This window comes from Hemitrygon akajei, chromosome 1, assembly GCF_048418815.1.
Source record: "Hemitrygon akajei chromosome 1, sHemAka1.3, whole genome shotgun sequence".
In the NCBI taxonomy this organism is placed as follows: domain Eukaryota; kingdom Metazoa; phylum Chordata; class Chondrichthyes; order Myliobatiformes; family Dasyatidae; genus Hemitrygon; species Hemitrygon akajei.
The window spans coordinates 187,875,120-187,894,478 of record NC_133124.1 but is presented as its reverse complement, the minus strand read 5'-3'; the positions used below and the strand labels follow the sequence as shown (position 1 = coordinate 187,894,478).

The 19,359-nt window shown below is 44.3% G+C and overlaps 1 protein-coding gene across 2 annotated transcripts in view; it reads left to right on the top strand.

Annotated features, from left to right (window-relative positions):
• LOC140733376 (STAM-binding protein-like) overlaps window positions 1–19,359 on the top strand; it is a 58,083-nt gene that overhangs the window by 3,262 nt on the left and 35,462 nt on the right. For both annotated transcript variants that reach the window (XM_073056626.1, XM_073056632.1), the window contains exon 3: window positions 14,328–14,403. In XM_073056626.1, the coding sequence (XP_072912727.1) occupies window positions 14,328–14,403 (76 nt within the window). The remainder of the gene's footprint in view (window positions 1–14,327; window positions 14,404–19,359) is intronic.

The window sequence follows — 19,359 nt, the reverse complement described above, 5'->3', positions numbered from 1 at the left end:
GATGCCGTCAAAAGTTCATTGAATCAGAATCTAATCTCAGAACAGGTCATGGATTCAAGGTATCTTGTGTTACTAGAAGGACCGACAAAGTCAGAAAGGCATCGCTAAAAGGGCAGCACTGTTTCATTGGGAGAGTATCTGGCAAGTGGTGTTAGTGCCCATTTGTTTTGATTATTTTTGGGTGATATCACTGATATCTGAAGCATTAATACCTGAAGAGATTCTGTTTGTCACCTAAAACGCTCAAAAACTTCAATAGATGTACTGTGGAGAGCATTCTGACAGGCTGCATCACTGTCTGGTGTTCGGGGTCTGGTGTTCGGGGGCTGGTGGGGAGCACCACACCAAAAGAAGCTGCGGGAAGTTGTAAAATTAGTCAGCTCCATCATGGGCACTAGCTGCTGTAGTATCCAAGTCACCTTCAAGAAATGGTGCCTCAGACAGGACCCAAGGTATGCCCTCTTCTCATTCTCATTGTTTCTCAGGTAGGAGGTACAGAAGCCTGAAGGCACACACTCAGCGATTCAGGAACAGCTTCTTCCCCTCTGCCATCCGATTCCTAAATGGACATTGAACTCTTGAACACGACCTCACTTTTTTCTTTTTAATATATATTTCTGTTTTTGCACTATTTTTACTCTGTTCAAAATACATATACTTACTGTAATTAATTTACTTGGTTATTTATTTTCTATCTGTATTATCATGTATTGCATTGAACTGCTGCTAAATTAACAAATTTCACGACACGTGCTGGTGATAATAAACCTGATTCTGATTCTGGAAACATCTAATCTCTGGCTGCCTTCTTGTACATCGTGTCATTGACTAAACTTCAAAAAATATGTTGGTTCCTCTTGGCTCTGGGAATTGAATCATTGTCTTGAAGTAAAAACGCCGAATGGGATTGAAGATGGTTTTGAGATCTCGACACAATGCAATATTTGTTGTTGTTTAGATTTCGAAGAATCTGTAAAAGGTGAGTGTTGGGGTTTGGCAGCTGTACACGGGTAGACAGTGAATGTGTGTCTTACATTTAGAATTACTTATCCTCAGTCCAGATATTTGCTGGTGGCTGCACTGTAATCAGTTAGGTGCATTGGACAGGCTTGGATTATTTTTCTTCGAGCACAGATACTGATCTAACAGAGGTGTATAAGATCTCTTTTTTTCATTTGGAGGGTGGTCAGTATTGCTACAGGAAGTGGTTAAGGCGGGTTCAAAACCAGCTTGTAAAGAACAGTTGGGCAGGTACATGGATAGGGAAAGTTTAGAATGATACGGGCCAAATGCTTACAAGTGGGACTAGCTTGATTGGACATATATCCTGTGATGTATACGAATGACGGATGGGAACGTGGATGGGTTGGTTTGTATGTCTGCAGAAGATACAAAAGGTAGGTGGCATTGTGGGTAAATTGGCCTGTTCTTGAAACATGTACAGAGTACATGTAAAACTTGTTTCTGCATGCGATCTGTAGAGATTATTTCATTACAACTGTGCATTGAGATAGTTCGAGGGAAAAGCAACAACAGAAGACAGAATAAAGTGAGGCAGTTACAGAGAATGTGCGGAACAGGCAGATGATAAGGGGAAAAGCCGAGGTAGTTTGTGAAGTCAAGCAAAAGTCCATCTTGGTCACCAGTGATCAAAAGGCTCTTCACAACCACAAAAAGAAAGCCTTTAGAATGGAGACACGGGGTGGGGGCTGGAATTCAAACATGTGCCGAGGGAGCTAAAGGAGAAGATCAAGGTGGCTAATACAGGAGAGAGCTGGAGAACAAGCTTGGGCAGAGAAGCAAACGGAAGGTGTGGAGAGGCATGAGGAACATCACTGGCGTCTATCAGCCTAGCTGTAGAGCCTTGGAATGCAGCTGTAAATGGGCTAATGTGTTAAACCAATTCTTCAATAGGTTTGACTATTGCCCTCCTATTGACACCCCCCCCCCACCCCATCACACCTGTCCAGGTACAGAGGCACCAATGCTCCTTCAGCTCCAATGCCTCCCCTCCTCCCCCTCCAATTCACCACATGGATGAACAACACACTGTCTGTAGTCCCTCCTCACCCTGCACCTACCATCCACACCTCCATATACCAACTGCTGTCGGCCCGATCTTCACCTCCCCCAGCCCCTACTTTCCACCAACTCCCCAGTCATCATGGACTCACCTTCACTACTGGGCAGGTGAGAAAGACTCTGGGCAAAGCCTTGGGACCGGATGGTGTGAACTCCAGGGTCCTGAAGGAGTGTGCTGTGCAGCTGTGTGGAGTTCTCCAGCGCATTTTCAATCTGAGTCTCAACCTGGAAAGGGTCCCGTCTGTGGAAAACATCATGTGTGGTCCCAGTACCCACTGACTGAGAGTCTTGAATGAATACTGTCCTGTGGCCCTGACTTCACACATCACAAAGACCCTAGAGGCTGTTCCTGGCTCATCGCCAACCCCTGGTCAGATCAGCCCTCGATCCCCAGCAGTCTGCCTTCCAGGAGCACGATGGAGTCGATGATTCTGTCACCTAATTGCTGCACAGAGCCAACTTCCATTTGGATAAGCGGGACAGCACTGTGAGGATCATGTTCTTTGATTTCTCAAGTGTCTTCAATACCGTACAGCCCTCATTGCTGGGGAGAAGCTCCATTCAATGTTCAGCACTTCCATTGTATCCCGGATAATGGATTACCTGACTGGCAGACCATACGTTTGTACAGCTTCAGAGCTGTGTGTCAGATATGGCTATAAGCAGCACTGGGGCCCCACGGGGAACTGTATTGGCTCCCTTCCTGTTACCCTGTGTATCTTGGACTTTTGATACAACACCGATTCATGTCATCTACAGAAATTCTCTGATAACTCAGCAATAGTTGGTGTATAATGGGAGGGTGAGTACTGGAGGACTTTGTCAAATAGTGCAAGTTGAATCATCTGCAGTTCAACATCAGTAAGACAAAGGAGATGGTGATGGACTTTAGGAAGACTAAGCCTGGATTGCTCCCAGTTACTACTGATGGTGAGGACGTGGATGTGGTGAGGTCCTACAAGTACCCAGGGGTGCACCGGGATCACAGACTCGAGTGGAGCACCAACACAGAGGCTGCATACAAAAAGGGCCAGAGTCACCTCTACTTCCTGAGGAGACTGAGGTCCTTTGGAGTGTGCAGACCTCACCCTCACATGTTCTACCAGTCAGTTGTCACCAGTACAATCTTTTTTGCAGTGGTGTGTTGGGGAAATGACATCAACACGGGTGATGCCAACAGGCTCAATGAAACTGATTAGAAAGGCTGGCTCTGTTACAGGAGTCAAACTGGACGCACTGGAGGCTGTGGTAGAACAAAGGGCCCTATGAAAAATCCTGGCAATTCTGGACAATGTTTCTCACCCTGTGCATGCCAGCTTGGCTGAACAGAGGAGCACTTTTAGTAATAGACTAAGACAACTGTGCTGCTCCAAAGAGTGCTATATGATGTCATTCTTACCCTTGGCCATTAGGTTCCATAATAAATCAACCTGTAACCCCTTCTGTTAGATTGTGGTAATAATTTTTATTCTTTCTTTCTTCTCTTCTAATATTTGTGCACTTGTGACACTGTAATTTCCTTTAGGATCAGTAAATCTCTATCCATTGTGCTAAGGGACCATTCAAGCATCTTGTAGCAGTGAGATAGGAGCTGTCCGTGAGCCTGGTGTTGTGCGCTTGCAGGTTTTTGAGTCGTAGAGTCATAGAACACTGCAGTGTAAACAGAGGCCCTTCAGCCCATCTAATGCCAGGATCAGGGGTGCTTGGATTGGGTCCATGGCATTCTCAAGGGTGAGAGAGAGCAGTCAGAAGTCCTGGTACATATTAGCACCGATGACATAGGTAGACAAGGTGAGGAGGTCCTGAAAATAGATTTTAGCAAGCTGAGAAACAGGACCTCCAAGGTAGTAATCTCTGGATTGCTGCCTGTGCCACGTGCCAGTGAGGGTAAGAACAGGATGATTTGGCAGGTGAATGCATGGCTGAGGAACTGGTGCAGGGGGCAGGAGTTCATTAGGATCTCTTTTGCGGAACATATGACCTATTTAAGAGGGATGGGTTACACCTGAACCTGAGGGGGTCCAGTATCCTTGCAGGCAAGTTGGCTACAGTTGTCTGGGAGGGTTTAAACTAATTTGGCAGGGGGCGTGGGAACCGGGATTATAGTGCTGAAGATGAGGTAGTTGGTTTACAAACAGAGGCAATGTGTAGTGAGGAGAGGCTATAAAAGGGGGATAAAATCAAAAAGGGTGACAGGAACAGGACTGAAGGTGTTATATTTGAACTGGCGCAGTACATGGAATAAGGTCAATGAACTTATATCACAGTTACAGTTTGGCATGTATGATGTAGGCATCACTGAATCATGGCTGAAAGAAGATTATATCTGGGAGCTTAATGTCCAGGGATACACATCGTATCAAAAGGACAGACAGGAAGGCAGAGGGGGCGGTGTTGCTCTGTTGGTAAAAAATGAAATCAAATCATTAGAAAGAGATGAGTGACATAGGGTCGGAAGGTGTTGAATCATTGTGGATAGAGCAAAGGAACTTCAAGGGTAACAACACCCTGATGGAAATTGTATGCAGGCCCCCAAACAGTAGTAAGGATGTTGCCTACACATTACAATGGGAGATGTATGCTAAAAGGGCAGTGTTATGGTAGTCATGGGAGATTTCAATGTGCAAGTAGAATGGGAAAATCAGGTTGGTGCTGTACTCAAGAGGGGGAATTTCCAGAATACCTACACGATGGCTTTTTAGAGCCCACCGGAAGATCAGCTATTCTGATTGGGTGTCGTGCAGTGAACCAGAATTGATTAGAGAGCTTGAGGTTTTTTTTCCTTTTGCGTGTCGCACCAGACAGTCAGCTATTCTTGTCTGGCGTGTGGTGTCAGGATTGGTCTCCTTTACGATTAACCGGGTCACGCTATGAACGTTCCTGACTCGACCCTTGTTTTCTTTTTTTACGAAGCCGAGTGGCTAGCTCGACGCTCAGCCCGGCACGGATGGAAAGCGTGCTTGGGATTGGCCCAAATTGGATTTAAACTCGGGAGCCTTCGCTCCAGAGTCCGGCGCTGATGCCATTGTGCCACCAGCCGGACTATAGCTTGAGGCAAAAGAACCCTCAGGGGAAAGCGATCATAATATGATCAAATTCACCCTGAAAATCGAGAAGGAGAAGCTAAAATCAGATGCATCAGTATTGCAGTGGAGTAAGGGGAATTACAGAGGCATCAGAGAGGAGTTGGCCAGAATTGATTGGAAAAGAACACTGGCACGGATGATGGCAGAGCAGCAAAAGCTGGAATTTCTGGAAGGAATTCTGGAGGCACAGGATATATACATCCCAAAGAGGAAGAAGTATTCTAAAGGCAAGATGATACAGCTGTGGCTGACAAGGAAGTCAAAGCCACGAGAGGGGAAAAGATAGTGGGAAGTTAGAGGATTGGGAAGCTTTTTAAAAACCAACAAGGCCACTAAAAAAAAGTCATAAAGAAGGTAAGGATGGAATATGAAAGTAAGCTTGCCATTAATATTTGAGGATACCAGAGTTTCTTCAGATGCATAAAGTGTAAAAGAGAGGCAAGAATAAATATTGGACTGTTGGAAAATGATGCTGGTGAGGTAGTAATAGGGGACAAGGAAATGGCAGATGATCTGAATATGTGTTTTGCATTAGTCTTCAATATGGAAGATACTAACAGTATGGTGGAAATTCCATGTGTCAGGGGTCATAAAGTGTGTGAAGTTACTATAACTAGAGAAAGGGTTTTTGGGAAACTGAAAGGTCTGAAGGTAGATAAATCACTTGGACCAGATGGACTACACTCCAGAGTCCCAAAAGAGATGGTTTAGGAGATTGTGGAGGCATTAGTAATGATCTTTCAAGAATCACTAGACCCTGGATTGGTTCCAGAGACAGGAAAATTGCAAATGTCATTCCACTCTTGAAGAAGAGAGAGGAGCAGAGAAAAGGAAATAATAGGCCAGTTTGTATGACGTTAGTGGTTGGGAAGATGTTGGGTTTTCTGGCTGGCTGTCAATGCCTAGTGATGTCCCACAGGGTCTGTGTTGGGACCACTTCTTTTTATGTCATATGTCAATGATTTCAATGATGGAATGGATCACTTTGTTGAAAAGTTTGCAGACATTATGAAGAGAGGTGGAGGGGCAGGTAGTTTTGGGGAAGTAGAGAAGCTGCAGAAAGACTTAGACAGATTAGGAGAATGGGTAAAGAAGTGGCAGATGGAATACGGTGTTGGGAAGTGTATGGTCATGCACTTTGGTAGAAGAAATGAAAAGACTTGACTTTTTTCTAAATGGAGAGAAAATACAAAAAAACTGAGGTGGAAAGGGAATTGGGAATCCTTGTGCAGGATTCCCTGAAGGTTAATTTGCAGATTGAATATGTGTTGAAGAAGGCAAATGCAATGTTAGCATTTATTTCAAGAAGTTTAAAATATAAAAGCAAGGATGTAGTGTTAAAACTTTATAAAATACTGGTGAAGCCTCACTTGGAGTATTGTGAGCAGGTTAGGGCCCCTTATCTTAGAAAGGATGTGCTGAAATAGAAGGTTAAAAGAGATTCACAAAAATGATTCCGGGATTGAATGGCTTGTCATATGAAGAGCATTTGATGGCTCTGGGCCTGTATTCACTAGAATTCAGAATAATGAGGGGTAATCTCATTGAAACCTATTAAATGATGAAAGACCTTGATAGAGCGGATGTGGAGAGGAGGTTTCCTATGGCGGGAGAGTGTAAGACAGAGGACACAGCTTCAGAATATAGTGGTGTTGTTTTAGAACGGAGATCAGGAATTTCTTTAGCCAGCGAGTGGTGAATCTGTGGAATTCTTTGCCACAGGCAACTGTGAAGGCCAAGTCATTGAGTATATTTAAGGCAGAGGTTGATAGATTCTTGATTGGTCAGGGCAAGAGAGGATACGGAGATTGGGACTGAGGAAAAAAATTGGATCAGCCATGATGAAATGGCGGAGCAGGCTCGATGAGCCTAATGGCCTATTGTGGTGAACTACATATACCTGTCTGGACACGCCCCCCCGCTGACTGCTCCTGTGGCTCCTCCCACAGACCCCTGTATAAAGGCGATTGGAGGCACTGCTACTCCCTCAGTCTCCAGGATGTTGTGTGATGGTCACTTGCTGCTTGTGCTTTCTTCCTGCCAATAAAAGCCTACCTTAACTCACGTCTCCGAGAGTTATTGATGGTGCATCACCTATACCTTATGGTATTATAGCCTGTGCCAAACCATTAATCTGCCTAGTCCCATCGATCTGCACCCGAAGCATCACCCTTCATACACCTCTTGTCCATGCACTTACCTAACTTTCTCTTAAGCATTGAAATCTACCCGCATTCACTACTTGCACAGGCAGCATGTTCCATGCACTCGCCACGCTCTGAGTGAAGAAGTTTCCCTTCTTGTTCCCTTTAAACTTTTCACCTTTCACTCTTACCCATGACCTCTAGTTGTAGTCTCACCCAAGCTCAGTGGGGGAAAAAGCCTGTTTGCATTTACCCTATCTAAACCCTCAAATCTCCCCTCAGTCTTCTATGTTTTAGGGAATAAGCTCCTAACCTATCTAACTTTTCCCTATAACTTGCGTCCTCAAATCCCGGCAACATCCTTGTAAATTCTCTATGCATTCTTTCAATACTATTTACATCTTTCCTGCAGGTAGGTGACCAAATTGGATATAATACTTCAAATTAGGCCTCATCAACGTCTTATACAACTTTAACATAACATCCCATCTTCTGGACTCAATACATTGATTTATGAAGCCCTATGTGCCAAAAGCTTTATTTATAACCCTCTCAGCTGGTTGACACCACTTTCAATGAATTATGAATCTGTATTCCCAGATCCCTGGACTCTGGACTCTGGACTCTGTGTACCAGGAGATAGCCACACCTAATAGATTAACTAATGTAGATTGCAGTCAAGCACAGGATGGTGTGGCAAGTAGGGGAATCCAGGAGGTAGGGCTGGAGGAGATGCAGGCCTTGCTCTTGTCCAACAGATTCGAGGCTTTAACTCCCTGTGAGGGCAGGAGCGGGGACTGTGGGGAGGATGAGCAACCTGCCCATAGCACCGTGGAGTGGGGGGCCATTCCAGAGGGGGGAGTCAATAGAAATGTTGTAGTAATAGGGGAGAGTATCGTCAGGGGGATAGATAGGGTTCTCTGCAACCGAGAGCGAGAGTCCCGAAGGCTATGTTGCTTGCCTGGTGCCAGGGTTAAGGACATCTCTTCTGGGCTGGAGAGAAACTTGCAGTGGGAGTGGGAGGATCCAATTGTCTTAGTACACGTCGGTACTAATGACATAGATAGGACAAGGAAGAAGGTTCTGTTACAGGAATATGAGCAGCTAGGGGTCAAATTAAAAAACAGAACCTCAAGGGTAATAATCTCTGGATTATTACCTGAGCCACGAGCAAATTTGGCTAGGTTAAATAAAATTAGGGAGTTAAACGCGTGGCTGAAAGACTGGTGTGGGAGAAGTGGGTTTTGCTTCTTGGGACACTGGCACCAGTACTGGGACAGGAGAGAACTGTTCTGGAGGGATGGGCTTCACCTGAACCGGGCTGGGGTTAGTGTCCTGGCGAATCATATAACTAGGGCTGCAGAGAGGTCTTTAAACTAACTAGTGGGGGGGAGGATTCTAGAGAGCAAATAATTAAAAAGACAATGGAGAAGGTAATGGATGTAGGTAAAAGTGGAGGAATAAAAAAACAGAGTGTGTCAGGAGGGGAAAGAATGTACGGAGATAAGCGTAAAGTTGTACAAAAGGAAAAGGTAGGAAATAAGTGTCAAACATATTTGAAAGTCCTTTATTTGAATGCACGTAGTATTAGGAATAAAATTGATGAGTTGACGGTACAAATAATTACGTATGGTTATGATATTGTGGCAATTACGGAAACATGGCTGCAGGGTGACCAGGACTGGGAATTAAACATACAAGGGTATTCGACAATTAGGAGAGACAGGCAAGAAGGAAAAGGAGGTGGGGTGGCTATGTTAATAAAGCAAGAAATCACTGCAATAAAGCAAAATGATATTGGCTCAAAGGATCAGGATAACGAAACAATTTGGGTAGAAATAAGAAATAGTAAAGGGAAAAAAGCAGTGGTGGGAGTAGTCTATAGGCCTCCAAACAGCTGTAACTCAGTTGGTCGGAGCATAAATCAGGAAATAGTTGGGCTTGTAATAAGGGAACAGCTATAATTATGGGGGATTTTAACTTTCATATTGACTGGACTAATCAAGTCGGACACGGCAGCCTTGAAGAAGAGTTTATTGAGTGTATTCGGGATGGGTTCCTTGAACAATACGTTACTGAGCCGACAAGGGGGCAAGCAGTCTTAGATCTGGTCCTGTGTAATGAGACAGGACTAATAAAAAATGTCCTAGTAAAGGATCCCCTTGGAATGAGTGACCATAACATGGTCGAATTCCATATTCAATTAGAGGATGAGAGGGTTGGGTCTCAAACAAGCGTACTGAGCTTAAATAAAGGAGACTATGACGGTATGAGAGCGGAATTGCTTAAGATGGATTGGGAAAATAGATTAAAGGGTAGATCGGTACTTGATCAGTGGTGTATATTTAAGGAGTTATTTTACAACTATCAAGAAAAATATATTCCACTGAAGAATAAAGGGTGTAAAAGAAAAAATAGTTATCCGTGGCTAAGTAAAGAAATAAAGCAAAGTATACGACTAAAAAGAAAGTTATATAAGGTAGCTAAATCTAGTGGGAAGATTGAAGATCGAGAAGCTTTTAAAGATCAGCAGCAAATAACAAAAAGATTGATTAAGAAGGGGAAGATAGATTATGAAAGTAAATTGGCGAAAAACATAAAAGCAGATAGTAAGAGTTTTTATAGTTACATAAAAAGAAAAAGGGTGGCTAAAGTAAATGTTGGTCCCCTAGAAGATGAGACCGGGAAATTAATGGTAGGGGACATGGAGATGGCGGAAACGCTGAACAAATATTTTGTGTCAGTTTTTACAGTAGAGGACACTCAAAATATCCCAACACTGGATAAACAGGGGGCTCTAGGGGGAAAGAAGCTAACTACGATTCAAATCACCAAGGAAATGGTACTTGATAAATGAATGGGACTGAAGGTGGATAAATCCCCTGGACCGGATGGCTTGCATCCTAGGGTCTTAAGGGAAGTGGCGGTCGGGATTGTGGATGCATTAGTGATAATTTTTCAAAACTCGCTGGACTCGGCAATGGTCCCGGCAGATTGGAAAAATGCTAATGTAACTCCTTTATTTAAAAAGGGCAATAGACAGAAGGCTGGGAATTATAGGCCAGTTAGCCTAACATCTGTGGTTGGCAAAATGTTGGAATCGATAATTAAGGAAACAGTAACAGGGCATTTGGATAAACATAGCTTAATAGGACAAAGTCAGCATGGCTTTACAAAAGGGAAGTCATGTTTGACAAATTTGTTGGAGTTCTTTGAGGACATAACATATAGGGTAGATAAAGAGGAACCAGTGGATGTGGTGTATTTGGACTTCCAAAAGGCATTTGACAAGGTGCCACACCAAAGGTTATTACTTAAAGTAAAAAATCATGGGATTGGGGATAATATTCTGGCATGGGTGGAGGATTGGCTTTCTAACAGAAAACAGAGTTGGGATAAATGGTTTATTCTCAGACTGGCAGTTGGTGACTAGTGGTGTTCCGCAGGGGTCAGTGTTGGGACCCCAACTCTTTACAATCTATATTAATGATTTGGAGAAAGGGACTAAGTGCAACGTATCGAAGTTTGCTGATGACACAAAGATGGGAGGGAGTGTAATGAGTGCGGAAGACATTGAAACCCTGCAGGGGGACATAGATAGGCTGAGTGATTGGGCAGACATTTGGCAGATGAAATATAATACTGACAAGTGTGAGGTCTTGCACTTTGGCAGGAAAAATAATAGAGCAAGTTATTATCTAAATGGAGAGAAACTGGAAAGTGCTTCTGTGCAAAGGGATCTGGGGGTCCTGGTGCAGGAAACACAAAAAGTTAGTATGCAAGTGCAGCAGGTGGTCAAGAAGGCCAATGGAATGCTGGCTTTTATTGCTAGGGGGATGGAGTATAAGAACAGGGAGGTCTTACTGCAGTTGTACCGGGAATTGGTGAGACCACACCTGGAGTACTGCGTGCAGTTCTGGTGTCCATATTTAAGAAAGGACATACTGGCTCTCGAGGCAGCGCAGAGAAGGTTCACTAGGTTAATTCCGGGGATGGGTGGGTTGATGTATGATGAGAGGTTGAGTAGATTGGGACTCTACTCATTGGAGTTCCGAAGAATGAGAGGCGATCTTATTGAAACATATAAGATTGTGAAGGGGCTTGATCGGATGGATGCGGGGAGAATGTTCCCGATGGGTGAAACTAGGACTAGGGGGCATAATCTTAAAATAAGGGGATGCCGTTCCAGGACTGAAATGCGGAGAAATTTCTTCACTCAGAGGGTAGTGGGGCTGTGGAATTTACTGCCCCAGAGAGCTGTGGAAGCTACTACACTCAATAAATTCAAAACGGAGATAGACATTTTCCTGGATAAAAATGGCATTGGGGGATACGGTGAGCGAGCAGGTAAGTGGACATGAGGCTAGGTTTAGATCAGCCATGTGATCTGGACCAGTTTTCGATAGCCTGGATGGGTCGGAGAGGAATTTTCCAGATTTTTTCTCCTCAATTGGCAACTCGGTCTTTTTTCCCCGGGTGATCACATGGGTTTGGGCGGGATGAATAATAAAATAAAATGGGCGGCATGGTGCCCTGTTGGTTGGCACTGTTGCCTTGTGGGATTCGGTGAAAACTAGAGTTAAGATTGGATCAGCCATGATCTTGTTGAATGGCGGAGCAGGCTTGAGGGGCCGATTGGCCTACTCCTGCTCCTATCTCTTATGTTCTTATGTTCTTATCCCTCTTTTCTATTGCACACCTCAGTGCCCTACCACTCACCATGTAAGACACACCCTGGTTGGTCCTTAAATTCTGTCTGCCATTTTTCAGCTCATTTTTCCAGCTCCTCCAGATCCAGCTGCAAGCCTTGATAGTCTTCCTCACTGTCCACTACACTCCCAATCTTGCTGTCTTCTGCAAATTTGCTGATCCAGGTTGCCACGTTATCATCCAGATCGCTGATATAGATGACAGACTGCAAAGGACCCATCACCAATCCGTGCCAATCCACTTTCCTTCATCAATCTTCTGCCAGAATTGGGGGGTGGAGTTGGTGAAGAGAGAATGCTGGGGTGGGTCGGGCCTTTGATTATGTTGACCCCAGCTTTACTGGTCTGTTTTTGCCCCATGTAGGGAGGTACATGTAAAACTTGGTTTTACATGAGATCCATAGAGATTATTTCATTACAACTGTGTGTTGAGCTAATGCAATGGGAAAGCAACGACAGAAGACAGAATAAAGTGATACAGTTACAGAGAATGTGCAGAACAGGCAGACAATAAGATACAAGGCCGTCGCAGGGTATCTTGTCAGGTCAAGCAAGAGGCCATCTTATTGTAGTGAGGGACCATTCAATCGTCATATAATTGGGATGGAAGCTGTCCTTGAGTCTGATAGTGTGTGCTTTCAGGCTTTTGAATCTTCTACCAGACTGGTTGGGAGGGGAAGAGAATGGTGGGTATGCCTTACTGTCACAATGGGAAGCGTAGGCAGAGCCCATGGATGGGAGGTTAGTATCCGTGATATGCTGAGATGTCTCCATGACTTTCTACAGGCTTTTTGATCTTGGGCAGAGCAGTTACCATACCAAACATTGATGAACTGAGATAGGATGCTTTCTATGATGCATTGATAAAAATTGTTCAGGGTCAAAGGGGACATTCCGAATTTCTTTAGTTTCCTGAGGAAGTAGAATCGCCGGTGAGCTTACTTGGCCGTGGCCTTAGTGTGATTGGACCCGTACAGGCTAATAGTGGTGTTCACTTCTTGGGAAATGAAGCTCTCAACCCTTTAAATTTCAGCAGCAAAGGTGATAGTGATATACTGTACATAGATCAGTTGTTGATATGGGCAGAGAAATGGCAAATGGAGTTTAATCCAGAGTGTGAGGGTTTTCACTTTGGCACATTAAACGTAAAGGAAGTAGACAGTGGCAGGTCATTGTTGATGTGCAGGGGATCTTGGGGTCTAACTCCATAACTCCATGAAAGGGTAAAAAAGTGGTGTGTGTGTGTGGCATATTTGCCTTTATTAGTTAAGGCATTGAGTTCAAGAGTGAGGAAGTTATGTTGCAGTTTTAGAGTCTTAACAGGCGATGTCTAGAGTATTGCATTCATTTCTGTTCACCCCATTATAGGAAAGTTGTGGAGACTTTGGAGAGGGTGCAGAAGAAGTTTACAGGAATGTTACCTGGATTGGAAAACACTCACTATAAGGTGAGGTTGGACAAGCTGGGATTAATTTCTCTGGAGTGATGGAGGCACAGGGGAGTCCTGATAGGATTTTGTAATTATGAGAGGTAAAGATAGATTGGATATCCAGTAACTTCTTTGCTAATACTATAGCTATATTTTTAACACAGAGAGTGATGGCTGTCAGTAATATGCTGCCAAGAGTGGTGGTGAATCGGATGAGACTCTCGAATAGGCACATATAGGGTTAGGGACCATGTGTAGCGAGGGGATCAATTTGATTGAGTATCATCACCTTAATTAGTTCAGCATGGCTTTGTTGGCTGAAGGGCTAGTTCCTGTGATGTACTGTTCTATGCTCATTGGGTCAGCCTGGAACAGTTGGGCCAAGTGACCTTTCTCTGTACTATACAACTCTCTCTGATACTCCAGAGAAAATAACTCAAGACCGACACTCTCAGATGAAATTTCAAGGCACTGTTTTAGGAGGAGCAGTTTGGTGATCTAGGAAAATCAGCTCTTTTGCTTCAACGCTGACTACATTCCACAGAGTCTTAAATTGCCTGTTCATGTCTGTCTAAATGCATCTTAAATGGTGCAACTGTATCTGCTTCTGCCACCTCCTCGCAGCGCGTTCCAGCCACCCACTGTAACTCGGGCAGCAAGGGAAGCATGCAGCCAGTTCAGCCATAGCATACTGAGAGGTTGTTGTGCAAATCTGGACACGGGTTCTTTAGGCATCACAAACGTACTGGTTTTATTGTGCTTGTAGGTGTAGTTTAAATGAAACGTGGTCATTGCTCTATTTAATGTGTGAGCTATGTGTATACCTCTCTCTCTCTCCTGCACAGACTGTCATTATTGCTTTACACTCATTGTACAGGCTGTTCTTGGAAAAGTTGCCCAAACACCGGGATTATAAAACCACTGTAATACCAGAGAAGAAGGATACAATTAAAGTAAGTGTGAATCACTTCCTCTGGGGGCTGTTGTATTGCGACCATGAACTGTAGTGCTGTCATTGTGCAAGTGCCGATGGTTTCCATTCAAAGTGACCCAGTTGAACTGGATTGGAGCTGGTTACTGGGAAGGTACGGCACGAGTGTCCTCTGTGAATGAAGCCACTTCCTCTTGTGGTTTTGGTAAGCCCTTGGTACTGTGGGATTTTTATCCCATCACAGTGCAGGTCGAAGTCATAGAAAAGTACAGGGCAAAAGCAGGCCCTTCGGCCCATCTAGTCAGTGCCGAGCCATTTAAACTGCCTACTCCCATCGACCTGCACCGAGACCATAGCTCTCCATACCCCCGCTATCCATGCACCTATCCAATCTACTCTTAAATGTTCAAATCGAGCTTGCATGGACCACTCGTGTTGGCAGCTCTTTTCACACACTCACAGCCTTCTGAGCTTTCCCATCACGTGAAGTTTCCCATCACGTTCTCCTTAAACTTTTCACCTTTCACCCTTAGCCCATGACCTCTGGTTGTAGTCCCCCACAACCTCAGTGGAAAAAGCCAGCCTGCATTTATCCCTCATAATCTCATCTCAGTCTCAAAGTGGGTCAAGTCATCAGCAAAAAGAAAAAAAATCTAGGTCAAGGCAGGTGTCCTGGGCCTAATTTCATTTCAGCAGCAGGGAGGACCTTTCTTTCTGGACAAATGTTTTGTGTTTCCTAATATTCAAAATATATTGAAAAACGTTCTTTTCGACGCACAAATAGCCTGCTTTACTATTTCTCCTTGCTGCAGGTAAAGTCCCTGTTGAACAGGGCATGAAGTATTCTTGGCAGAGGAGGAATCTTCCAAAGTAAAGGAGAATCCTGAGAGATTCTACAGGTTTATTAAGAGCAAAAGGGAAAAGGAGGAGAATAGGGTCAGTGTGTGGAGCCACGGACAATGAACAGGGTCTTAAATGAATGCTCTTCTGTATTTAGATGAGGGTGATGGAAGCTAGGGAATTTGGGAAAGAGAACAGTGATGCTCTAAAGCATTATGAAAGAGGAGGTGCTGGCAGTGTTAAGGGTTGTAAAGGCAGATGAGTTCCTGGAGCCTGACCAAGTCTGTCTTAGGGCATCGAGGGAAGCAATTGCAGGGGCTTCGGCAGAAATTAGCTACAGGTGAAGTACCAGAAGATTGGAGTGTGGCTAATGCTGTGCCTTTGATCAAGAAGGGCTGCAGGAACAAGCCAGGGAATTGGCCAGTTAGCCATAGAACAGCACAGGAAGACCATTGACCATAAGATCGTAAGATATAGGAGCAGAATTAGGCAACTTGGCCCAATTTTCCTTTCAGCCCCAATCTCCTGCCTTCTCCCCATATCCCTTCATGCCCTGACCAGTCAAGAATCTATATCAACCTCTGCCTTAAATGTACATAAAGTCTTGGCCTCCACAGCTGCCTGTGGCAAAGAATTCCACAGATTCACCACTCCCTGGCTAAAGAAATTTCTCCTCATCTCTTCTACAAGGAGTCCCCTCTATTCTGAGGCTGTGTCCTCTTGTCTTAGACTCTCCCACCGCAGGAAACATCCTCATTACGTTCAATCTGTTAAGGCCTTTCAACATTGAATAGGTTTCAACGAGGTCACCCCTCATTCTTCTGAATTCTAGTGAATACAGGCCCAGAGCCGTCAAATACTCTTCATATGAGAAGCTGTTCAGTCCTGGAGTCATTTTTGTGAATCTCCTTTGAACCCTTCACTGGTTTCAGCACATCCTTTCTAAGATAGGAGGCCCAAACCAGTATGTATATATACACACTGTGCCTTCTGAATTGCATCCAGAAAGTCCAACCATTGCTGCTCTGTTGTCATCCCTGCCAGTGATCTTTTCCAATTAATTCTGGCCAACTCCTCTCATACCTCTGTGATTCTCTTTATTCCACTGTAACGCTAAAACGTCTGTCTAGCTTCTCAAATTTCAGGGTGAATTCGATCTTATGATGAAAATTTTCCCCTAAGGGTTCTTTAACCTTAAGCTTTCTAATCAATTCCAGGTCATTGCACAACACACAATCTAGAATAGCAGATCTTCCAGTGGACTCAACCATGAGCTTATCTTGTAGGCACTCTAGAAATACCCCCTCCTGGAATCCAGCACCAACCTGATTTTCCCAATCTACCTGCATATTGAAATCCTCCACGACTATTGTAACATTGCCCTTTTGGCATGCATTTTCTATCTCCCGTTGTAATTTGTAGACCACATCCTTACTACTGTTTGGCGGTCTGTATACAACTCCTATCAGGGTCTTTTTAGCCTTGCAGTTCCTTGACTCTATCCAAAATGAATCAACACTTTCTGACCCTATGTCACCTCTCTCTAATGATCTGATTTCATTTTTTAACCAACAGAGCAACACCGCCCCCTCTGCTTTCCTGCCTGTCCTTTCAATATAAAGTGTATGCCTGGATGTTAAGCTCCCAGCTATAATTTCTTTCAGCCACGATTCAGTGTCACCTACAACAGCATAGATGCCAATTTGTAACTGTGCTATAAGTTCATCAACTTTATTCCATATACCACATGCATTCAAATATAACACCTTCAGTCCTGTACTCAACCTTTTCGATTTTGTCCGCCTTTTACATTGCAACTCATCCCATTGATTGTAATTTTACCATCACAGCTGCCTCTCGTCACTACATACTGCCTGTTTGTAAACCAGCTCCTTCATCATCCACCTTTCCTATGATGCTTCTTGCATTGAAATATAGACAGCTCAGGACATGAGTTGTACTATGCTCAACCTTTTGAATCTGTCAACATCTGCCTCCACAATCCCTCCATTAACAGTTCTGGCATTCTGATTCCCATCCCACTGCAACTCTAGGATATTAGTCACTCTGTAGTTCAGGTACAAACCGTCCCTTCTGTACAGATCCCACCTTCCGTGAAAGAGAGCCTGATGATCCAAAAATCTTATGCCCACCCTCCGTCCTACACCAACTCCTTAGCCACATATTAAATTGTATAATCTTCCTAGCTCTAGCCTCACTTGCATGTGGCACAGATAGTAATCCCAAGATCCCAACCCTGGAGGTCCTGCTCTTTAACTTGGCACCTAACTCCTTGAACTCCCTATGCAGAACTTCATCACACGTCCTCCCCATGTCATTGGTACCTAATGGTCCACAACTTCTGGCTGTTCACCCTCCCGCACAAGAGTGCTGAGGACTTGATCTGTGATACCCTGGACCCTGGCAGCTGAGAATCTTGTTCTTGCCTGCAGAACCTCCTAGCTAACAAATATCTGTCCCCACAGCTTGCCTCTTCTTCCCCTTCCCTTCTAAGTCATAGAGGCAGGCTCAGTGCCAGAGACCCAACCACTGAGATTCTCCTCAGTAAGGTTATCTTTCCATCCTTCAGCAGTATGCAAAGTGATATACCTGTTGTTGAGGGGGATGGCCACAGGGATACTTTGCACTGGCTCCTTAACCCCTTTCCCCTACCTGACGGTTACCCAGTTTCCTGTGTCCTTGGGTGTAATTGCCTCTCTAAATGTCCTGTCTGCCACCTCCCGAAAGATCTGGAGCTCATTCAGGTCCAGCTCCAAATCCTTAACGCGGTTTGTTAGAAGCTGCAGCTAGATGTACTTCTCGTAGTTGTTGTCATCAGGGACACCCGAGAAGTGCCTTCTCACATCCTGCAAGAGGGGCATTAAACCATCCTGCCTAGTATCTCTACTGCCCCAGCTGAACAGATATAAAGAAGAGAAAAAAAGAACTTGAGCTTTTCTTTTCTTTTTGCTTTCTCTGACTGAAGCCTCTTTGCGGAAGCCTCAAAGAGTTAAACCTTCAAGATCACCACTCAGACTATGTCCACTCAGATGACGACTGCTGCACTTACCCTGTCTTCCTTTAATTTGCTCTTACTAATCAATCCCAGGCACCGACTGGTTGCTGGTCAAAGCTCTGTTACACTGCCATGACTTGTTGCTGCCTTTTATCCTTGGGCAGTGATCTGATTGAAGTCCTGCCCTCTCCAAACTTCCAATGATCGGATTGGCCGTTGGTCAAAACTCAAAGGAACAAACCCTTTGACTCACAGTGGGTGTGGCAAACTAGATTAGTAATCAAGTGCCTTCTAATCTAATCCTGTTTATCCAATGTCAATATCCTTCAGTTTCATACACATTCATGTGCCTAAGAGCCTCTTGAATGACCCTTTCATCTCTGCTTTCACTACCACCCCATGCAGTGAATTCTGCACATGCACTGCTCTGTGTGTTAAAGAAAACTTGCCTCTCCTGCCTCTTTTCACTTTACCCCCTTGCACCTTAATTCACGCCCTCTGGTATTAGACACTTCAACCCTTTGAAAAAGATACTCTCCTTCTCCACCTGTGTCTCTCATAGTCTTATCGACCTCTATCAGGTCTCCACTAAGCCTCCACGTTCTTCAGAAAACAGCCCAAGCTTGTCCAACCTCTCCTTATTGCACATTCCCTCTAATCCAAGAAGCATTCTTTTAAACCTCTTCTACACTCTCTTCCAAGCGTCCACATCCTTCCTATAATGGGACAAGAAATTTCACAATGCACTGTATATCAGTGATAATAAGCCTATTTCTGATTCTGACCAGAACAAAGTGCAGTAATCCACATGTAGCCTAACTAGAATTTTATAAAACTGCCACATAACTTCCTGACTCATTGACTAATAAAGGCGAACAAGCCATATGCCACCTTTATCACCCTATCAACCTGTGTAGCCACTTTTAGGGAGCTCTGAACTCGGATCTCAAGATGCCTCTGCTCCTCAATGCTGTTAAGGGTCTTGCCATTAACAATCTACTGTTTCTTTACATATGACCTCCCAAAGTACAACACTTCACATGTAAGCCGGGTTAAGCTCCATTTGCCATCTCTCTGCTCATATCTGCAACTGATTTGTTTTCTGCTGTACCCTTGCCAGTC